Genomic DNA, 22,327 nt, shown 5'->3' with positions numbered 1-22,327 from the left:
TCATTGTAGCTTGGTGGTAAGTGTGAAACTCAGGATGAGTGAGTCCTCCAACTTTGTTCTTAGGGTGGGTTTAGCTATTTGAGGTCAGATTTCGTATGTATTTTACAACCATCTTATCAATTTTTGTGAAGAAGCAGGCTAGGCCAGCAACCCTGTGAGGTAGGGCAATATTAATCCTTTTTTACAGAGGGGGAAGTTGAGGCCTACAGCAGTGATATTATCTCCTCATGGCTACTTGAGGGGAGCGGCAGAGCCAGGGGTTCAAACGCCCCTTCACCCCTCCCCCGCTCCAGCTGGGCTGTGCATCTGTACCCAGACCAGGGCTGCACTTCTCAGGCGGGGACAGGCTTGAGCTCTGGGCTTGCACCCAGGTGCACAGGCCTGAAATTATGTGGCCAACTGAGCCACCAGCTGGTGTGGGGATCCCCATCTCCACCCCGATAGACAGAGACCCCGTGTTGGGGAGGGAAGGGAAATCTCTGTTCCTTGCTTTCCCTGGGCTGTGTTTTCACATCCCAGTCTCAGCTCCATTGACCAAGGCCTTGGTGGCCATGACAGCGATGACGCCCAAGATTCTGCAATAAAAGTCCCCCATGGCTTCACCCAAGAAGAAAGCAGCCCAGCCTGGGATGGGACCAAGGAGTTTTCCTCCGTAGCTCTGTGCCAGCGCCTGGTCCCTTGCCACGGGCCTTCATTCAGGAGCTGCTGAGAGCCCTGGAGGCCCTCCTCCCTAAGCTGTCCCAGCGCACGGTGAGCCTTGACCTTCCATCCCACAGCAGCTGCCCGACTCCCTGGCCTGGCTACGCTGGAGGGCAGCCAGGACCACTACCAACATGGCTGCCACGAAGCCAAGGCTTCCTTGGCCAGTGGCGAGCAACCCCCAGCCCCAAGCCCTGGCTTCAGGAGCTGGATCCAGAGGACAATGGAGGAATGAGGGGCCAGCCACGGGTCTTGGCTGTGGGCCTGGAAAGGTCACCCAGTCAAAGCCTTTAAGATGAAAGAAAAACAGTCCTTCCTCAGAGGCGCAGCCCTCGACACTCATGTGCTGTGACCGTGGCGTCCTGGGCTCCTCACAGGAGAACCGGGCCCAGCCATCAAGTGGGAGCTTGCCCCCAAATGTCGAGGGAAGACGTGGGGCGGTCCCTTCACTCTCTTCTCCTTCCCTCGTGTCACATCCTTACCACTTCCAGGATGCTCACTAGCACAGCTTCCTGGAAAGGTGCTCGAGGACTCTGTGCACAGCCTAGTCGGTGCCACCTCACGGCACCATCTCAGGCTCCGGTCCATGAAGGAAAGTCCCGCCTGCCCAGCACCCCAACCCCAGGACCTGACGGAGCCACCAGAACACTCGAGGTTCACTTTGGCAACAGGACTTTTATTCAGTCAACATGAGGAGAGTGTGACAAAACCCAGGCCAGGCCAGGTGGGCCCCAGCCCTACCTCTCCAACGGAGAGGAGGCCTGGACTGAGGGGACGCTGTCACTTGGGAGAAGGAGGGATCGGCCTTCTGGAGTCCACAGGGACACAATGCTAGTGTGCTAGGAAAACACCACAGGTTCTATCTTCTTAGGCTAATTAACTAAAGTCCAGGGTGGGGTGCTCCTAGAGGGTCGTGGTGGGGACAGGGGTCCATCAGAACTTAAATGTTTTCATCTCATTCTTAAGAAACACACCTCTCTTTTTGTTTTCTTTTTTTAAAAAAAGTTTTCTTTCTGCTATTTAAAAAAATGTTCTGAGTGTAACCAAAAATAGTATTTGTCTCCTTCCTTCTTTACCTAAGTCATTTAAAGAACAAGACAACAGAAAAGAGAAACGAAGTCACAGGAACATGACCCTTAAACACACCTCGTATAAAAATAGCTCCTGGCCACATCTGCTGAGGGGTCAGGCTGCTGCGGCCAACACAGAGGCCTGGGCGCCCCGCACACGCTGTCCCTAGATAATACATTCTGGGGGCCCGGCCCAGCCTGGCCCAGCCCAGGTCCCTCGTTGCAGCCTCAGAAGCGCCCCGGGGAGCCCGATGGCGGGGGGCTGGCTGAGAGGGTCACGGGGGTGGATAGGAGGCAGGCAACACAGCACAGGCAGCAGGCCTGGGAGGAGGCTGGTTTGGGACAATTCGTACTTGGAGGAGCGAGTCCCCTCTTATTTTTGGCTTCTTTCACATTTTCTCTCTGACCAATTCCATCTTTATTTCTGGCCCCCTGGGCCTCCTGTCGGGGTGGTGGCGGAGGAGGACGAGGGCCAGGAAGAAGGTCCAGTGACAGGTGGCCACAGAGCTCTGGGCCTTGAGGTAGATGGCTTCTTTCACACCTGGAGATGGGGGCTCCATATTTTTTTTTGTTTTTTGTTTTTTTCACTCTGGACAACGATGGGGGCGGAGGGGAGCCACAGGAGGGCTTGAGGTAGGCGTGCATTGGGCTCTGAGGGCAGGGCCTGGGTGCCGGCCCCTCCCCACGACATTCATATCGGCTGAGGTAGGTGCTGAGAGCCAACACAGCAAAATCCATCCTGAGAAAACCAGGCGCACGCACAGCGGCGCAGCAGGGGCAACTATTCGGAGTCTAATTCACCGTCCTCTCTCTTCTTCCTCTCTCTTTTTCAGTTTCAGTTTTTCGGAGGAAAGCTTTCGTTCACTTCCAAGCCACATGGGCACCAGGCAGCAGCGAGGAGACATCAGCCCAGGAATCGGGGCTCCTGCGGGTCCCCTCCAGCTCCCAGACGCAGGACCGGATGCAGGGCCACCCCCAGGACCCTCTGACTTCCATGTGACAGGAGCAATCTTGCCCGGGACCTGAGAATGGGGGCTCCCCGCCTCAGAGTTGGCCGAACCCTGGCTACTGACCCGAGTGAGCCAGCTGGGCAGCCTGTCCTTCAGGGAGGAGACGGTGGCCTACATCCGGGGATGGCAGGGTAGCCACGGGGTCCACACAGGGGGCCTTGGCCTGCACTGTCCTCCCCTCTACAAGGCTGAACCCCTGAAGTGGTAGCATGGACAGCGGGGTCTCCTCACACGTGGCAAGACCTGCAGGATCCTGTGGGGACAGGGCCAGTCGCACAGGTGTTGCGTGAGGAGGGACAGTGTCAGACCGCATCCCACCCAGGGGTTGGGGTCTCACGACCTCCCTGCCTGGCTTGAGTTGTGTGCTCAGAGCAGATCTAGAGTTTGGACAAGGCTGGTGACTGAGGTCTATGGCCACCAGGAATGCAGGGCAGGAAGGGGATGTGCTCAAGGGACTGTGGCTAGGGGTGGGAGCACTCACAGTGGGACTGGGGCTCGGCCGCCCCACCACCCCTGCTGGGGGACACAGCTGCTCCAGTTCCTTGGCATCCACGCGCTTCTCCTCTTGGCCCAGCTGACCCCGCTCCCTCTGGGCTATGCCATTCAGGGTCAGGACACCAGGGTCCCTCTGGCCCTGGGGACCCTGGGGAGGCGAGAGCTGATTTTCCACATCCTTACACAGGAGGACCCTGTGGGGTGAGCAAGACTTAGGGGGAGCAGGGCCAGAGGATAGGGCCAGCCCCAGGCCCCCTCTCCAAAGCCATCTCTACTCCAGCCTAGGACCCACCTGCCCCTCTGGCCAAACAAGAGGAAAAGCACACAGAAGATGATGCAGGTGACCCCAATGTGGATACCAATGATGATGCCTGTGGTAGACGTCTGGTTGGCAGCGTCCTCCTTCCGGCAGTCACAGGGCGGGCTCAGAGCTGGGGAGAGGGGCAGGTTGGGCTCGAAGCACCCCCAGACCTCCAGCCCATGAAGAGTCCTTCCTCTGCGGGGCCCTGTGACTTTGCCTCCGTGACCCCCGCCCAAGCTTTTCTGTCCTTTTCGCCAATTATAGAGCACTGACTCTGTGCCCAGTACCAGCAACAGCACCTCTCCTGCTGGTCTCAAACTTAGTCCTGCCCTGGCCTCTCAAGTGCTGGCTTAGGGGACTGCGCGTCGCAGGATGCTCCGCCCCGGTGGAGCACTCTCTACAAGGCAGGTCATCAGCTCTGCTGCACAGAGGAGAGCCTCGGCCCACCCTGCCGTCTGGCACGCTCCCCTCAGCCCTGTCCTTCCTGGGTCCCAGGCTCAGCCTGCACCCTCACCTGTCCTGTCCGATGCTCCCCGCAGGGACACGAGGCGGACGGTGGCATTGCTGTCCCCGTGCTGGTTATAGGCCAGCAGCTTCACCTCGTACACGGCGCTGGGGTCTGAGAAAATGGGTGCTGTTGATGGACCCTCCAACCCGCCCCGGGCGCTCACTGTACCCCGTGTCCCACCCCAGGGGAGCCCCCTCACCAAGCCAGCTGAGGTTGTAGGAGGAGGTGGTTCCTGGCAGCAGGATGGGGCCGGCGAAGGAGGCCTGGCCCGCCTGGCGGTAGAACAGTTTGAAGCCACCATCATGCTGAGCCAGCCGGGGCCAGGGCTCCCACAGCAGCTGCAGGGAGGAGCCGCCCAGGACCCGCACAGAGAGCATCGGTGGGGCGGGCGCTTGGGGTGGAGAAAGAGGCCAAGGTGTGAGCACTCAGTTAAGTTCTGCCTTTCCACCTCCTACCTGGACCTCCGGGAGGCTGAGGTGCTCTGCCCTCTGGCCCTGGGCCTACAGTACCCATAGGGCACTTTCCCATGCCTTAGAAAAAGGTGCCCCATGAGGGGGCACAAATAGACCCAGCCCCTATTAGGTCTCAAGGTCAAGTCTCTTGTGCAGTGCACAACTTAAACACGGGTACCTGGCGGCCTTACTCTGAGATCCCGTCTCACCTTCGCCCAGGGTGCTGGCCAGGGTGGGGATGGAGGCTGAGCTGGCCCCCCGGGGTGTGTAGGCCTTGATGTAGAAGCTATAGGCCGTGGAGGGTTCCAGGTCGCTCACCAAGTGCTGAAAGGTGCTCTTGCTGACTGCTTCCTGATACTCCAGTTCCGGAGGATCTGGCCAGGCAAAGGGCAGGGCAGGGGAGTATAAGGATGTGAGGATGTCTGGCCAGCATTGGTGACACAGACGCAGCCGGGGTGCAGGGCGGAGAAGGGGCAGAGTTGAGGACCCACCGGCAGCCTTCCTGATATGCAGGACATAGCCTATGATCTCCTTGGTGTTGACCAGGGGTTCATTCCAGGACACTCGGACCTCGGTGGATGACACAGAGGCGGCCCGGACATTTCGGGGAGGCCCAGGGAGCCCCTCGGCCCACAGCACAGTCAGCCTGGCACTGGCCTGGGATGAGCCGGCGCTGTTCTGTGCCACGCACTGGTAGATGGCCTCGTCCTCAGGGCCGATTCCCAAAATGGTCAGCGTGCTACAGGATGCAGGGAGAACGCAGGTCCTTGACTCCCCCAGCGTCCGCCAAAGGTCGCCAGATTCAAGGTCGCCCCTCCGAGAGCCTGAGAAACTGAGTCCCTCCAGAATAATGCATCTTGGGGCGGGCTTGGGGCTCAAATCTGTGCCTCCAGCCTCGTGTGCCAGTGCATGCCTGATGTGCATCTCTCCTGAGGCTGAGGCAGGAGGACCACTGTGAGTTCGAGAGCCAGCCTGGCCTACATAATGAATTTAAGTGTATCCTGAACCACGCAGTGAGAACCACCCTGTCTCAAAGAACTGCAAAAAACCAAAGAACAAAAAATCCCATTCTATCCTTCCTGTTCAGTGCTCTGCTCTGGTGACAGGCACCATCCACATCCCCTGCTCCTAGGGGCTGGAGGTTTAGCTCAGCGGCATAAGCACCTGCCTTGCAAGCAGGCAGTCGTGAGTTCGATCCCCGGTATCGATAAAAATGAAAAAGACCAAAAAAAAAAAAAAAAAAACATCCCCTGGTCCTAAATCATTAAGTTGCCCAGGCTGGGTTCAAACTTGGAATCCTCCTGCCTCAGCCTCCTACTGCGCTAAGATTACAGACATGCATCACTTCCCCTCACCAGCCTGTGCTGGGGCGTCGTCACCCAGCATGCAGGGCGTACTACCTGTTATTATTCTTGAGTCTCACATGGCCTCCGGGGCCCAGCACCTCGCCATTCTTCAGCCACGTGACATGGGGCGGAGGCTCCCCCTGCGCCTGGCAGGTGAACATGGCCGTGGTCCCTGCCGGTCTGGAGATGGACTGTGGGTGCTGCACGAACTCAGCGGGTGCTGGGGCAGAGAAGTGAGTGAGGTCGTGGGGGTGGAGGCGGGGTCTACACACAGCCACCCCCGGGGACTCCTCTTCAGCTCCTTCCTTTGCCCACCCCAGCTGGACCCAAGAGAGGATGCAGTGTTAATGACTCCCGGAAAGGCTGATGTAGGCATCCGAAGACCCCCAAGCCGGGCTCCCTGTTCAGGACATGGTTAGAAAACTCAGGACCTGGCTTTGGCTGTACTGTGTACAGTACTGTACAGTGGTACTGACAGAGACAGACAGGCCCTGGGTCCTGCCCCCCATCCCAGGCCTCGAGCCTCCACTAACCCAGGCAGGGCACATCCCCAGGAAACCCCTGGGAGGGGAACAGCAAGCCCAGGGCTGGGGCGGGATGAGGCGGGCTGGTCGTGCAGGTATGAGGGCATGCGTGAGCGTGGCAGCACCACACGTGTGAATGACACGGCCGGAGGGAGGGAGCGTGCGACCAGGTGGGGGAAGTGGCCGAGACTCCGAGGCGGAGGGGCAGGGTTGGCTGCATCCCCAGCATGTGTCCCTGGGGCGCAGAGTTGTTGCTTTTGCCTGGCCTGGGGCCAGGGTGCCAAGGAGACAGGAACAGGGCAAGAGGAAGCGGGTGCAGGGCTCCTGAGGGCCACGTGCAGTGGATGCTGTCCTACCTTGCACCACCAGCCGGCCCTGAGCTGTCCTCCTCACCCTCGTGCCCGGCCTGTTGGCTGCACACACGTAGACGCCCGAGTGTTGCACGCTTACGTCGGAGATGATCAGGTTCCCTGTGCCCAGCACCTGGATGCCCTCCACCCCAATGGGGCGGCCATCTGCGAAGGGAGGGGGCGAGCCGCTTAGAGGACAGGGCACCCTCCGCCAGCCTCACGGAGCCCTGACCTGTCCTTCTGCTCTTTCTTTCCTTCCTTCCTTTCTTATTTGAGGACTGGGGATGGAACCAGGGCCTTCCCACTGAGCTACAGCCCCATCCCTTTCAATTTTTCTGCTTTGCTAAGTCACTGAGGTGCCCAGCGTGGTTTCAAACTTAGAATCCTCCTGCCTCAGCCTCCTCCAATGCTGGGCTGACAGATTCGCATCACCACTTCTAGCTAAGGAAGCCCCAGTGTGACACCTTCTCTGCTTGGAAGCAGCAGGGAAAAAGGACTGGGTGCTGACTCCAGCGCCACCTCTGACTCACTGCTGACCTGCAAGCCACTCCTGTTTCTCAAGCCACATGGGAAGGGCTTTGGATCCAATTTCCCAGCCTGGTTTGTCTCCCTTTAAAAAGTTCCATGGTCGAATACCCACCCCACTCTTGGGTGCTGGCTCACAATAGCCACTAATATAAAGGCTCTGAGAAGTCCTGCAGTCGAAGGACCTGGTGAACTTGGTTTCCCAAACTTGTCAGGTCCTTGAGCCTTTCTCTCCCTCCTGATGGATCATGCCTTGGGTAATATGGGACCAGATGTTCCCTGCAGGGCCCAGTGGCTGCTCCTGATGGTGAGGCCACTCTTCCCAACCTCTCCCAGGGACCGGGGCCCTCCCCCCACCCCAGGATCAGATTAGTGCAGTCAGAACACAAGGCGACAGCTCCCCATTCAGGCCCTGAAGTGGTGAAATCTACTCCATTATCCTGCCTGGGGCCCCCTCCTTCCCCATCACTCAGCTGCTACAATGTGGCAGTGTCCCTGTGAATGCGACCCCACCCCACCCCTCGCAGCCTCCTTCCCCGGTGACCTCTGGGCTCAGACAATGTGGGCCCATCTGCACCCTTTCCTTTCTTCCTTCAGCTGCCCAGGGATTTAGGCTGGGGGACTTAGGGGGCCAGGCTAGAGGCAGGGGGACCCCTGCAGTGAGGATAACAGTTTGAGGGACCTGGGATTGCATGGCTGGGGGTGTGGCCGGGGGACAGAGGGCAGGGGCCCGGTGCAGACAGGGTCAGCGCAGGCGGCAGAGGTCGTGGGGGGGGGGGTGATGGGGCAGGATGCCAGGGTAACCCAGGGAGCTAAGCCTGCCCCTCGGAGGGGAGAAAAGGAGGCGACTGCAAGAGAGGGGACCCAGCCCGCAGTTGGGGACCGAGCCCCACTGAGAGCAGGCAGGATTCAGAGTTCGTCCCCCACCCCCCAGCAGGGGATGGGACCCGAGGAGGCCGGCCCTCCCCAGGGGCCCGGCTGCTGGCTGAGGCTCACCCAGGCGGCTCCAGGACACAATGGGACGCGGGTTTCCCGTGGCGACGCACTCCAGCACTGCGGTCTGGTGCACGGTCAGGGTGAGGTTCTCAGGCCCCACCAGGATCGTTGGTTCCTTGTAGGCCCCCGAGCCTGAGCCTGGGAGGACAAGGGCGCATTCCCTCACTCGACCTGGGAACTTCTTCCTTCCCACCCACCACCTAGGACAGACAAGGACGCCAGGGCCAGTGTGTGTGTGTGTGTGTGGGGGGGGTCTTGGGGGACTCCCATGGCCCAGCAGGGGACTGTGGAGCTCCCGCTGCAGCCCCAGCTCCAGCTCAGAGCCCCGGGCTAGGCCAACACTGCGTATGCACCTAGGAGCCAGCGCGCCCCCCACCTGACACGGTGAGCCTGGCCCCGTGGCTGATCCGGACACTGGCGACGTTCGAGGCCACACAGTGGAAGACGCCGCTGTCCTCGGCCCGGAGGCCTGTGATCTGCAGGACCCCCTTGGGCAGTAACGTGTACCTGGGGGGTGGGGGGTGGTGCAACCATTGGTACCGTGAGCCACAGGGCAATGAGTGTCAGAGACGCAGCCCAGGCCCCGCGTACTGTCCCACGGACAGGACCGGGCAGGTCCAGGAGCCTGGAGGGCAGGCCACGTTGTCCCCGGGGTGGGACTCACCTCTCATCGCCCGTGTCAATGGGCACTCTGTTCTTCTCCCACGTGATCAGGGGCTTGGGAAGCCCATGGATTTGGCACTGGAAGCGGGCCACGCCGCCCTCCTCGCCCACCGTGGCTTGGGGGTGCACGTGGAAGTCTGACATGGCTGGGGAAGAGAGCGGGTGGGTGAGGCCAGCTGGGGAGGCGGGGTCCGGGGCCCGCGTGTGCCCTCCTCTCCCATCAGTGGTGGACAGGACAGGCCTAGCCGGGCTCCTCTGAGAAAGGTCTGGGCAAACCCGGGTGATCATGCTTAAGGCAGGACGTTTCAAGCTGTGGGTCTTCTAGAACTGGCCAAAGAGGCCACCCAGAGAAATCACTGCCCCCAAATCTGCTCCCCACTTTATGGGATTCATTTGCATCAACCCCTCCTTTGGAAGGCAAGGCCTTGGTGTTCCCTTCTACAGTTTACTCCTGGGGACACAGAAGCCCCGGGAGGGGACTGATGAGTCCAACGTGGACCAGCAGGGACACCACGAAGTTGTCAGACCCTGGGCATCAGGGTCCCTTCTCCTTGCCTTTTTTATCCCCCTCCTCGGGTTCTTGATCAGTTTCTCCCTTTGCTCTAAGAGGGTGGTGCCCCAGGGAGCCAGGCTCTCAGAAGACTGTTAAACCCACCAATCTACATTTCAATGTGTCATAAATATGCAGGGAGCCCTCTCCACCTTTTGGGGATCTGAACTTGCTGGCTGGTCTGGTGCACAGGGGTGTCCCCCAGTGTAGGTCTGGTAGAGTGCCCTCCTCCTCATTGCCCCATGTCCAAGCCCTTCCCAGTGTGGCTGGGGGGAAGCGCCCCACCCGCCTGCCTGGGCTCCCAGCTTCGGGACCAAGGCTGCAATTGCATTAAAATCCACTTTGCTTCGAGTGCGGGAAGGCGGCGCGCCATCTGTCCAGGCGGCAGCCCCTCCCTGGGGCACTCCATCAACGAGGACAGTCGCTCACCTCCCCGAAGGCACCCTCCCCCACGGCAGCGGGGACTCTGCAGCTTGTCGCTGCCGCTCCTGCTGGGGTCTCCCTGGTGTGGCAGGCAGCCCTCCTCACAGCCCCTGGCACCCTCTCAGGCCCCCTCGAGTCACAGGCCTCTTGTGGACTCCAGGCTGTTCCAAAGGCCTGGCCTTTGTGCCCTTCTACGCAGAGTCCCCAGGGCCTGGCTCCTTTATGGCGCATTCTCCATCTCATTTGCATGTGGTTCATTAAATATAAACATGCATAAAATCTCAGCCCAGCCTCCTCCTGTTTAGGGGCCTCCTGGGAGTGTTGGGATGGGTATGCCTTCTGCTGTGCGCAAGCACGGGGATGTGGTAAACTCATGTGGCCTGGGTGGCACCTATATGGGAACAGGAGCTTCAATCTGGCACCTCCAGTGGCCAGTGTGTACTGTGTCCATTACGGAGCGTGCGTGTTCCATGCAGGTACAGCTCTTAAAGACAGTACCAGAGCCTGGGTGGCCCGCTGGTGACCCCAAAAATATGATGAGAGGACTCCCAGGGAGCACAGCCCTGCAGTCTAGCCTGAGGGAATGGGAGACGGAAGAGGCTCAGTGGCCAAGAGAGCCCCTCTGGTGCCTCCATCCCCAAACTCCAGGAAGGCTGGTCACTGGCCTGGGGGAGTAGCCAGGATGTGTGGTCCCAGTTCCTGGGTCTGTGTCTGTGCCCCCTAGCACCCTGCCCACTGGAGAGCTGGGGAGCTGCCTGTCCCCTCTTCCCTCCAGCTGGAGAAGAGCTCGAAGCCCCCAGGGATGGGGGGGCAGGAACTAATGGTCCTGCTGACTGCAGATGCCCCCTCATTAAGGAACTGAAGCCTTTTGTGCCTCTGGACCCCATTGCCGGCTCCCTCAAGGCACGTAGCGCTGGGAGCTGGCCCCAGGACAGAGACCCAGGAAGGGGCGCTGCTTCTTGGGGTGCAGGAGGGAGAAGTCTAGCCTCCCGAGACCCCCACCCACCTACCTACCCCGACTAAACTGTTACAGTAGCAGACATGGTGCAGTTGAGTGTGACTTAGCAGAGAGGTGCTAGGACTAGATGGGGCCGGGGATATGGAGGGTGATCCTCCTCACCCTGGTATGGCTGGGGTCCTGGGGTCCCCTGGGGGTCCGCCCTAGCCACATCTTCCATCATAGCAACCTGTGGTGCTGTTCTGTGATCGGAGAGTAGGTGTGCCTTTTCAAGTGCTTGAAAACCACTTCAAAGCAAATCCTTCTGTTTTGCCAAGTGGAAACTGAGGCCCAGCTGCTGCAGGGTCCTGGGTTTACTCCTCAGTGAGTTTTAGGTGGCCTCAGACTGAATGATCCAACAGTCTCTGCTCGCTGGTGGGAGGGACGGTCAGAGGCTCAGGGATTGTTCCTAACACCTCCGGGACCCCCACCTGGCCTTGTCACCACGGCTCCCTTTTCCCTCCACTCCCCACACTTTAGTCAGCCCTGTACACCCCCCCGGGGCCCCATCTGGAGCCACAGCCACAGGTGGGCTGCTCAGTTCAACCACCTTGGTCTTTTCCCTGTGCTCCTTTTTTTTTGAGACAAGGTTTCACTGTGTACCCCAGGCTGGCCTCAAACTCAGGGCGACCTTCCTGTCTCAGCTTCCTGAGTGCTGGGGTTACAGTTGTGTGTGTGTGCCACCATGCCGCCTGCCCACAGGCTCCTTTTTAATTGCAGGGTTGGGGAGGAAGGATCTCAGGGTCATGAGGCCTTTCTGCAGTCTCAAGAGGGAAGATCTTGGCTTTACACTTTACAATTGTTCTTATATTGTACTGTTTAGAGAATGGCTTTACACTCTTGCTGACACTAGCTGGTCTGGGGGGACAATTTGGGGACCCTTGCTTCAAGCTGGGGGATTGGAGGGAGCAACGGACACCAGTTGGGAGGACCATTAGAGAGAAATCAATAGAAAGAGGAAGAACAGAGCAACTTTGTCCCCAAACAAGGAGCAAGGAGTCTGCCCTCCCGGGCTGCTGGAGGGACAGAGGGGCCGAGAGTGAGCCCCTGGCAGTTGGCCGGACGGAGGGAGCAGAGCCAGGCAGGAAGCGGTTCCTGGACACCCTATAAATCACCCCAAGGGGAGGAGGGGGTCTCCTGAGAGCCAGCTCTAGGACGGTTCAGAGAGCATAGTGGGGACCTCACTCTTGGCCCAGGACCTCTGGCAAGGTCAGGCCTGGATCTGATTAGACAGGCTCCAGACAGGCAGGGGGGCCGCCGAGGGTCCAGCCAAAGTGCCAGGAAGGAAGCTCCGGCCTCTCACCCTTCGGCCACAGCCAGACTCCTATCTGGTGCGTGATGGTAAAGAGAGCTGTTGTCCAGCGTGGATGGAGAATCTGAAACACAGCCCTGCAGAGAGCTGGGGGTGTGAGGCGTAGGCTGCCCCTGTGTGCAGCCGTTCTGACTACTCAGAAGTATCGGTCCTGCCAAGTATCAGGGACCCCAGCTTCTGTGATGCCCCGCCCCTCCTCTGGCAGCTTATATAACTGCGTACACCCATCACTGCCTGAATCCTACCCACCACTACCCGCTGCCCCCAGCTTTTCCTCCAGAGCCACAGTTTTCAATAAGTACTGACTTAGGACCCACAGGAGTCAGCATCCCCTGAACATGTCAAGATGTGTGGATGCTCTATACATTACTGGAATATCTGCATACAACCTATGCAATCCTCTTGTATTATGTTACATCTTTTCTAGATTACTTACAATAACTAATACAAGTGCTATGAAAATTGTTCTTATATTGTGTTCTTATATTGTATTGTTTAGAGAACAGCAAAAAAAAGTCTGCATATATTCAGTATAAATGCTCTTTCTCTCTCTCTCTCTTTTTGTGGCCATGATGGAGAGGGAACCAAGGGATCCCACACCATAGGTAAGTTCTCTATCACTGAGTTGGACTTCCAGACTCCAATTTTTTTTAAAAAAATATTTTTAATCTGGTTGAATGTAGAATTTGGAACCTGCAGGTACAAAAAACTCAATTGTGTAGTGGCCAATGGTGAAGTACTTGATAGGGGATCAAATTGAGATGGGCCATTAGTATAACACAGACATTTTGAAAGCTTAGTATAAACCATGTAACACGCTTGTAATTCAGGCACTACTCAGGAAGCTGAGGCAGGAGGGTTGCTAGTGAGTTCAGAGCCACCCTTAATTACACAGTGAGACTGTTTCCCAAAAAAAGAAGAAAAAAGAAAAAGAAAATGTAATATGTTAAGACAGAAAAGATACTAATTTTTAGGGAAATGCATACGAGGATGAGTTGTATTAAAAATACAGAAAATAAGCTAGGTACAGTGGCACACAACTCTTGTCCCAGTTACTCTGGAGTCTAGGAGTTTAGCATCAGCCTAGACAACACAGAGTCTGCATTTCAAAACAAAACAACACACATACAAAAACAAAACAAAACAAATGGGGACTGATGAGAAAGTGGAGACACTGGAACCCTCAATGGGTGGGAAATGGACAATGATATAGCCGCTAGGGAAGACGTTATAGCAGGTCCTCAAAATTAAAAATCAGGGCTGGAGTGTGGCTCAGGAGAGAGCCTATTTTTATTTTTATTTTTTTTGTCTTTTTGAGACAGGGTCTCGCTGTGCAGTTCAGGCTGGCCTTGAACTCACTTTGTAGCCCACGCTGGTCTCGAACTCGAAATGATCCTCCTGCCTCAGCCTTCCTAGTGCTGGGATTACAGGTGTGAGCCACCATGCCCAGCTGAGAGCCTATTTTTAGCATGTACCAGGTCCTGGATTTGATACCCGCACCATAAACAAACAAACACATAAACAATGACCATATAATCTACCAATTCTACCCGAAAGTATTATCCAAAACAGTTGAAAGCTGAAACTCAAAGAGATATTTAATAATGCTCATGGCCACATTTTTACACATATAAAAGGGGGAAACGGCTTGGGGATTTAGCTCAGTGGCATAAGCACCTGCCTTGCAAGCAGGCGGTCATGAGTTCGATCCCTGGTATCGATAAAAAATATTTTAAAAAACGTGGGGGGACAACCCTTGTCCATTGGCAAATAAAAAGGTGAACAACACTATAGCCTCTACCTACAATGGAATATTACTCAGCCTTAAAAAGAAGGAAATTTGGACACAGGCTCCAACATGGGTGAATTTTTAGGATATTATGCAGAGATAAGTCAGTCATAAAAAAGGCCAATTCTACTTCTTTTTTTTTTTTCAATTCTACTTCTATATGAGGTAGCTAATTGTCAAAGTTGTAGAGACAGAAAGTCAAATAATGGTTGCTGGGGGCTGGGGAGAAGGGTAAATGGAAACGTATTATTGTTTAATGGGAAATATTGGTATTATTATATTTTGTTTAATAGGAAACAAGAGTTTCATCTTGCACAGTTTTACAAGATGAAAAGGTGCCGGGCATGGTGGTGCACACCTGTAATCCCAGCACTTGGGAGGCTGATGAAGGAGAATCATTGTGCGTTTGAAAACAGCCTGGGCTACAAAGTGAGCTCAAGGCCAGCCTGAACTACACAGTGAGACTCTAACTCAAAAGACAAAAAGAAAAGAAAAGATGAACAGAGTCCTACAAATGTATGGTAGTGATCACACAACAATGTGAACATATTTAATGCCACAGAACTGTACACACTTAAGAACAGCTAAGATAAACCAGGTATGGTGGTACACGTTTGTAATCCAGCATTGTGAGAGGCTGAGGCAGGAGGATCACAAGTTTGAGCCCAGTGTGGGCAAATTTAGCTACTCAGTGACACCTTGTCTCAAAATTTGTCTTTTGGTGTGAAGACCCTACGTTCAAACCCCAGTACCACACACACACACACAAATCAATCATTAATTAATCAATAAATATAAAGCTCTATCCTTTAGTCTCACTAGCCCCATTTTAACTCAACAGCAACATGAGGCTATCGGCTGCACTCCTAAGAAAGTGACACAGCCATGACAGAAACTCCTGGCAGGCAGCTCCGGTCCAGATGCGAGGCTACCAAGCCCCGGCCACCGTCTCTCTGGCTCTTTCTCCCTGGCTGCTGTGCCCTCCCCAGAGATGACCCCTTCTCTCGGCTTCCGGGGCAGCCCCATCTCGGCCATGTGACCTGGAGACAGAGGACCAGGTCCACACTTGGTCTCACACCCCAGAGAAGGCCTCCTCGAGGGGAAACGGCGGCTCAGCACTTCAGCAGAAGTGCAGGGAACAGTGAAGGCTCTGGACCCAGACAGAGCAAGTTCGGATCTCATTGCTGCCATTCTGAGTCATGTGACCTTGGACAAGTGACACGACCTGCCAGAGCTTGGGCTTCTCACTTTGTGCTGCTGCCCGGGGGTGCGGGGGTGGTGGTGGTGGCTCCGATGAGGTATTCATAAAGCGCCTGGCAGAGTCCTTGGCGGAGAGTGAACACCTGTTACTTGCAGTTGAGGGAAAATGGTTAAACACTAAGTTAAGAAGCTGTGTGACATGACACACATCTGCAGCCCCAGCACTCTGAGAGGCTGCAGGTTCGAGTCCAGCCTCGGCAACTTAATAAATAAAAGATCATTAAAAATGGACTGAGGGTGTGGCTCGTGCCAAGGCCCTGGCCTCGGTCCCCACTACCAAAATAAAAAATGAAGAAATCATGGAGAGTTTTGGGAGAGCAAGGCTGGGGCTCACTTTCCACAGGGAGATGCATTTTCCCAGGGAGAGGTGAAGACAGAGAGACTCGGTGGGGACCTTCATTTTTGAGGCCTGAGAGGTAAGGGTGTTATTTAGGGGTGGGAGCAGCTGGGTATAAAGTAGGGCTCGGCCTCTCCTGTCACACTGCTGCCCACGGGCTTTGCAGAGGCCCCAGCAGAGGAGCTGTCAGTTGGAAGAGGCCACTGGGTAATTGAGGCCTTGATTTCTCTAGTAAAATGTTTACGAAGCCCATAAACTCATGCCTTTATTGGCCAGGCTCATTCCGGAGGTTGGATGTGGCTCTCCAAGGTGTAGTTAAAACACCTGCTGAACACGGTGCCGACTGCGGCCCGTGTCTCCACCCAGACTCACCAGAGCGGCAAGGCACAGCCATGGTGGGCAGCACGGCCCCCGGAGGGCAGGGAAGCCAGCCAAGTCCCCTCACAGGCTTTGTAAACCTCTCAAAGCCTTCATACCATGGTGTCAGAGACCCCTAAGAACTGCTCCCAGCCTCCCTTGTGCAGTGGACGCTGGTCTGGTCACCTCCACCATCCAACTCTCTGGTCAGCCTCTGGGAAAATCCCTGCAGTGACAACAGGCCGTGGTCACTTGGGGCAGGGAAAACAGCCCTTGGGATACCTAGGATTCCTTCTACAGTTACCAAGAAGACTCGGAGAGAGTTGGAGTCCAGAGTGGGTTCAGAGGAGCAGCTGGGTGGGGGTTCAAACAGCCCTGGGTGGACAGGGTTGTGACAGCTTCCTAGAAGCCCAGCCTGGTTTCTCTGGGGACAACGGATCCATCTGGACCCTTGCCTGGTGACCCCTGCTCTGCAAAGCCTCTGCAGCAATCCCCCAGCCCCTCATCCCCTGCCTTGGGCCCCTGAACCCCAGCCCCTCCCTTCCACCTCCCTCCACCCCGCCCCAATTCGAACACAAAAGACAACTTTGTCTTTCAACTCAGCGGCTGGCCTTAAATCCACATCTCTCCCCTTTCCAAGCCACCTCAGCCACCTCTGACAAACGGAGGGGTGGGGCCTGGATGGGAAGAGGCAGGGGGCCGCCAGGGGCTGCATTCGCATTCACCTAGGGAAAGTCCCTGTGTCCAACTGTTGGCCTCCCAGGACAGAACGAGTCTCCAACCTTGGAATCCACAGTTGGTCCAAGGCACACTGGCTCCACAGCCCCTTGGATGGGCTTTCACAGCCCAAGGGGGCTAAAACCTTTCAGCCACATAATCAGGAGGTGCCAGCCCTTCCTCCAAGCTGAGCCAAGGGCTCCCCCTGCCCATACTCTGCCGCAGTTATGGGTGTGAGGAGTGTCTGGGGGTGTGCTGCCTACTGAGGGTAGACCGGGGAGCCTAGGATGGCCTCCCACACATTGGGGAAGCCTCCGAGGAGGGGAAGGCAGGTCTCCTACCCCTACAGTCTCAACTTCAGGTATTTTCCCCTATTTCTATCTAGGGCACCAGACCATGGATCAGAGTCAGTGTCCTGGGTTTGTGTCTGGGGACACGGTGCCTGTCTGATTTTTACACCAGAGCCCGCTCTACGGAGTCATTCAGCAAACACCTACTGCACGTGAGTATAACGGGCAGGATCTCCTGTCCTGGGGTTGGCGGTGCTGCCTTTGCGTAGCACGTGTGAAGCCCTGGGTTTGAACCCCTGCACTCAAAGAAAAATGCCCCTAAACCACAGGCCCTGTCCTTAAATGATTCCACTCAGGCTCCAAAAAATAAAAAATAAAAAAAGCATCAGAAGGATAAAAGTACCAGCGATACTACTCTGAAAAACAGACCTGTAACTGCCAGGTGGTCAACAGTTAGGCTTACATCGCTGTCACTCTGTGAGGCTCCACGAGGCAGATGAGGCCCCGGCATCCTCGCACAGGAAAAGCCGGGCACCCAGGGTCTCAGGCCCTTCAAACACCGCCCGCTCATGTATGAGATTGGAGACACCTGTAATCGCCCCAGGACTTGGAGAATTTTATAGAGTGTAACTAACGCGGCTAAGTAGCACGATGTCCCCCCACTCAGAGTCACCCTGTCTATGTATCTTTCGCGAATCTCGGCAGCACAGGTAAATAAACAGCCCGGATGCTCATCCCAGCGTGGTGCTTCTTTTGGCAATTCCAGCCTTCCCTCTAGGAAACCTGAGCTGCAGGCCCCTTGCAGGGCAGGGCCTGCAGGGCTACTGCTGGAGGTTACTCTGTTGGGCTGTAGGACATGGAGAAGTCCTCTGTCCTCCCAGCATGGGGCACAGAGAAGCAGAGCCTGTGAAATGCCAGCACTTCTGTGGGTAAAGGGCACCTGGCTATGTGCATTCAGTACAAAGTCCATCTCTGGAGCCTAGGTTCCCTCCTTTGTATCCCACAGTAGCCCTTGGGGACTCTGTTTCCAAACACCAGCCAGCAGGGCCTGGGAGTCAACTTGGGACTCTCCGCCTTGCATTTGAAAATGTCCAGGCCCACAGCAGAGCCTCTCTCCGCAGCGTCTGCTAGTATCAGGGTCACCAATCTCCTTTATGTAAACCTGCCCAGTCCCACAATATCCTTCACTTCCGTTGTTCTGGTCAGGACACCGGATCTCTCTCACCTCCAGGAAGGGCGTCTGGTTAGGGGGCCCAGGCTGGAGCTATTAAATAAATTGCTTTCACATGACCAGAGGACAACTCAACAAAAACAGATACTTCCCCCAAATTTCCAGAGCCGTATATTAGGATTTGAAGGGATTAACAGAGTAGGGTTTAGGTAAGGGACAGCCAAGCTGGGATTTTGCTGGACTCTGTCACAGGTTCCTGATGTGCCTTTTCAGTTCAACCTTGGTTTTCTCATCTGTAAAATGGAAGAGGGGCAGGATGAAGAAGATGCTCTTCAAGGTGCGAATCAACATGAGGATTTTAGGACTCACTGGCCAACAGTCCCTCTGCACCCAGGAAAGACAGCCGAATTCTCTAACTCTGATCCGACCTCACAGGGATGCCAGTCTCTTGGCACACCAGCATTCCAAGAAATCTCTGGAAGCTCAACAAAGAGCCTTTGTCACTGGATCCTCAGCAGCTCTCCACAGTAACCCTTATCTGTTTTAGGGAACAAGAAAATCTACATCCATGGTGGATCATGCAGTTTCTTGGCTGGTATGGTCCCAGCAACTCCTGGAAATAGATTTATTTGGGGGAATTATACTGCTATCCTTCCGTAGAGGGTTTCAAGAGTTTTCCCATAAATGCAAAGGAATCCATACACTCAGCCTACCAAAAGTTGTCTTCCTCGTACTTTTTATAAACCTTTATCATGCCATCTCTCCCCATTATAAGCCAAGGAGTCACTGCCCCATCCTTCTCTCCCTCTCCAATGGCTACCTGGCCCCCAAATCCTGATCCATCTCATAGCCTTGGCTAAGGGTCTCAGCACTCCCAAGTGCTTCTGTAACAGCCTCTCTACCTCCATCCTCCTGAATAACCAACAAGCAATCAGTTCCCATTGCCCTGAACCAAGTGTGCTCTACTCGACTGACATTCAAGGTCATCATTATGAGGTCATTTTGTCTTTCCAGTCTCAAATACCAGCTACTTCTATAGTCATACGATTTCTCTGCTGACCCTGTGAGGGAAGTTCGCATTCCCTGGACAGATCAGAGATGCCCAGCCTCATATTCTTTCGCTGGTGCTGGCCCCTCTGCCTGGAACTTTTTTTTTCTCTATCAACACCTCCCTCCTCCACATCCCGCAAAGGAAGCAGAGCAAACTCTTAGCTTTGCACTGTGCACAGCTCATTCCCAGCCCTCATAGAGTATCAGGGCCCAGTGCCTACACCGTGCTCTGCCCATCTATGAGTCCCTTACTGTAGAGACCAGGACGAGTGGCCTGTCTGCTCCCCGCTATCAAGAGCAGACACTAGGCAAACACCGAGTGTCATAAACCGGTGCCTGAAGGCCGACTTTATGGCTTGGGGCCCACCCACTTGTAATCTCTACCCTTGCACTGCCCAATAGCTCCCCTCCAGCAGCACGTCCTCCACCCTCAGCTTCTTCGAGAAAATACAGAAGTTGGACGGTGGATCCCAACACAGCCCAGGGCGCTGCTTCCTATCAGGGCGGATTCCTGGGCCCCCAGGCCAGAGACTCCGATTGGGCCATCTGCTGTACTGCCCAGGAATCTTTGCACCGCGGGTCAAGGGGAGACGCAGATGTTAAGCTGGGATGGGGTGGGAGGGGGGCTTCAGGTTCTCGAGAATCCCGAGGAGGGCCGAGTGTCAGCCCAGAGCCCCAAATCTCGCTGGAGGCCGGCTGGCCCGGTGCAGTCAAGGCCCGAGCCTGGGCCCCCGGGCACCGTGCGCTGGAGTAAGTGGGACCATCTGCTGCCTGCGCGGAGGTCAGCGCCGGGGTCAGGCTCCCATCCCCCTCGCTCCAATCCCGCCTTCCCTGCTCTGCCCTTTGACTCCTGGACTCCGAAGAGAAAAAGCACCGGAGGCCCCCGATGAAAGCAGGGGTGTGATGGGGGGTCGACACTGCCCGCGCGCGCATCCCCGGGCGCGGAGTCCGGGGACGCGCGGGGCCCTGCCCGGGTCCCCGGGCGCGCGGTTCCCACAGCCGCAGGCGCGGGCCCTTTGAAGTGGCCGCAGCTGCGCCGCCGGCCGCGCTAATCCGCGCCGACGCGGGCGTCCGCGCCCCCCCGCACAGCAATAGTGTCCGCGCTGAATGGCGCTGGCTAATTACCTCGCTCGCACCACCGCGGGTGAATGAGAGAATCCGGCCTTGTGCGCGGCGAATGGAGAAAATAAGACAGCCATTGTCCTCGCGCGCCAAACGAGGGTTTGATGTCGCTGGGGCGAACGAGGCACCATTTCCCGCCACCCCCTCCCCACTCCCTGGGCTGCTCGGATGCTCCAGCTGGGCCTGGCCTCCCTGAGGCCCGCCCCGAGCTAGCAGGGAAACTGAGGAAGCACTTTCTGCCCCGCCCGGCGCAGGGCTCCTCACCAAGCCCTCTCCACCTGCCTGCATCTGCGCTGGACTCACAGGCGGGGCCTGCCCAAAGTCCCGGGCGCACAGGGCGCACTGGAGACCAGAGGGAATGGGGCGCCTGCCCCTGGTGCCCAGCTCTGTGCTGCCACCCTAATACCCTGGAGAAGTTTAGATCGCATCTGGGACAGCTGTGGGGAGAGATGTGTAAGAGAAAGACTCAGAAAATAAGGAGGCAGGGAGATGGGAAAATGTAGAGCCTGGGCTAAGGCAGAAAAAGAGGGATCGAGATGGGGGAGATCTGCATAACCAGGCCTCGGAATTTGGATGTAACCCCAGGAGAGGGGCAGGCCCTTGTCTGTATTTCTTCTCGGCTACTGCCTCCGGCTGGGCTGAGCAGGCAGACGGGAGCTCCACCGCGCACTAGTGAACACTCAGCGCTGGGAACCCGGAGAGCATAGGCCTTCCTCTTTACCCTGAGGTGGCTCAGGTAAGTCAAGGATGATTGGATCAGAAAAACAAGGTCGCTATGAATTCGAGGCCAGCCTGGATTACATAGTGAGACCCTATCTTGAAATAAACAAATAAAAATAAAAATACAAAAATAGAGCTGGGCGTGGTGGCTCACCACTTGGGAGGCTGAGGTCGGAGGATCGTTGCTAGTTCGAGACCAGCCTGTGCTACAAAGTGAGCTCAAGGCCAGCCTGAACTACTGCATAGCAAAACCCCGTCTCAAAAAAGATTATATATATATATAGCTCCTTGTTTTTCTGATCCAATCCTGAATCAAGGTTTCATCAAACCCCAATATAACTCCAGAAGTGATGACAATGCCTTTTTTTTTTTTTTTTTTTTTGTCTTTTTCATCAGTACCAGGGATCGAACTCACAACCGCACACTTGACAATGCTTTTCTTTATAACTCCCCTAACCAAACCTCTGCCTTAGGGTCCTATTTCTTCTGCGTGAGTTCTCTAACCTTGAGCCCACCTGGCACCACAACACCTGCTGCTGCTGCTGCTGGACTCCAATGGATCTTCCTGGTCAACTAGAGTGACAAAAGAGAGTTGCCGTGGGTGGGCAGAGGCAGGGACACTGGAGCCCCCCACTTCACCTCCCTCTCCCCTTAATACACTCAGGGATTTTTAAGGAATGACGCTCAATCTCCTTTTCTAGGGAGAAAAAGGATTTGCCTAAAGAAGCAACAGCTAGTTAGTAGCAAATCAGAGACCATTCTGAAGGTACGCCAGCCTCTCACTTCATTTCCCAAGACTAAAGTGATCATCAGAACAGAAACTATGTACTTGTTATGATGTTACACAATAGGAGTGTCCTATGGTCTGACCAGACTTCTCAGCAGCATCCTGCTCTGGAAAACAGTCCACTCTTTCCCCCATTCAAAAGGCCAGATCGGCCTCCAGGCCCAGGTGAAAGACTTCACACTTTTCACCAAAGAAAGGACTTTTTTTTAATTTCTTTGTTATTAGGGATCGAACTCATGACCTCACGCTTGCCAGGCAAGTGCTTTTCACTGACACTTATTTCTCCTCATGTCTCTTCCTTGCCCAAACCTGAGATCATAAGTAAGTTTATTTATTTATATTTCCTTTGGTGCTGTGCCACTGAGCTATGTCCCTGGCTTTAAAAGGTTTTCGTTCTGATGGGAAGATGATGAGGATAATATCATAAGGGTACATTTCCCTCCTCTGCTTCATTTCCACAGTGACGGGTGCTCAGAGGATTCTTTGTGGTCCTTAGGGTTCTGACT

General features: G+C 55.7%; 1 protein-coding gene and 1 long non-coding RNA gene across 3 annotated transcripts in view; both read right to left on the bottom strand.

The window, feature by feature from the left end:
- Positions 1-1,354: 1,354 nt before the first annotated feature.
- The window catches only part of Igdcc3 (immunoglobulin superfamily DCC subclass member 3), a 34,604-nt gene continuing 13,631 nt past the window's right edge, over positions 1,355-22,327 (bottom strand). Inside the window, exons 3-14 of one of the 2 annotated variants that reach the window (XM_003463503.4) lie at positions 8,941-9,085; positions 8,653-8,783; positions 8,277-8,414; positions 6,762-6,920; positions 5,936-6,101; positions 5,027-5,274; positions 4,745-4,909; positions 4,283-4,474; positions 4,090-4,194; positions 3,567-3,705; positions 3,261-3,468; positions 1,355-3,032 (exon numbers count right to left, since the gene is read on the bottom strand). In XM_003463503.4, the coding sequence (XP_003463551.2) occupies positions 2,835-3,032; positions 3,261-3,468; positions 3,567-3,705; positions 4,090-4,194; positions 4,283-4,474; positions 4,745-4,909; positions 5,027-5,274; positions 5,936-6,101; positions 6,762-6,920; positions 8,277-8,414; positions 8,653-8,783; positions 8,941-9,085 (1,994 nt within the window). In that variant the 3' untranslated portion in view covers positions 1,355-2,834. Of the gene's footprint in view, positions 3,469-3,566; positions 3,706-4,089; positions 4,195-4,282; positions 4,475-4,744; positions 4,910-5,026; positions 5,275-5,935; positions 6,102-6,761; positions 6,921-8,276; positions 8,415-8,652; positions 8,784-8,940; positions 9,086-22,327 lie in introns of both variants that reach the window. The other variant, XM_063243253.1, reaches the window with a different exon arrangement.
- On the bottom strand, positions 18,297-21,140 carry LOC134474730 (uncharacterized). The gene is made up of 2 exons (XR_010045584.1): positions 20,318-21,140; positions 18,297-18,435 (listed from the first exon to the last, which is right to left on the bottom strand). It is a non-coding gene; the product is annotated as an uncharacterized LOC134474730 (long non-coding RNA).

The sequence above is a fragment of the Cavia porcellus genome, unplaced genomic scaffold (genome assembly GCF_034190915.1).
Source record: "Cavia porcellus strain 051 isolate PalLab524CR breed Dunkin Hartley unplaced genomic scaffold, mCavPor4.1 scaffold_37, whole genome shotgun sequence".
NCBI classification, from domain to species: domain Eukaryota; kingdom Metazoa; phylum Chordata; class Mammalia; order Rodentia; family Caviidae; genus Cavia; species Cavia porcellus.
Note: the sequence above shows the minus strand (reverse complement) of the source record. Positions and strands in the feature narration are given on the sequence as shown.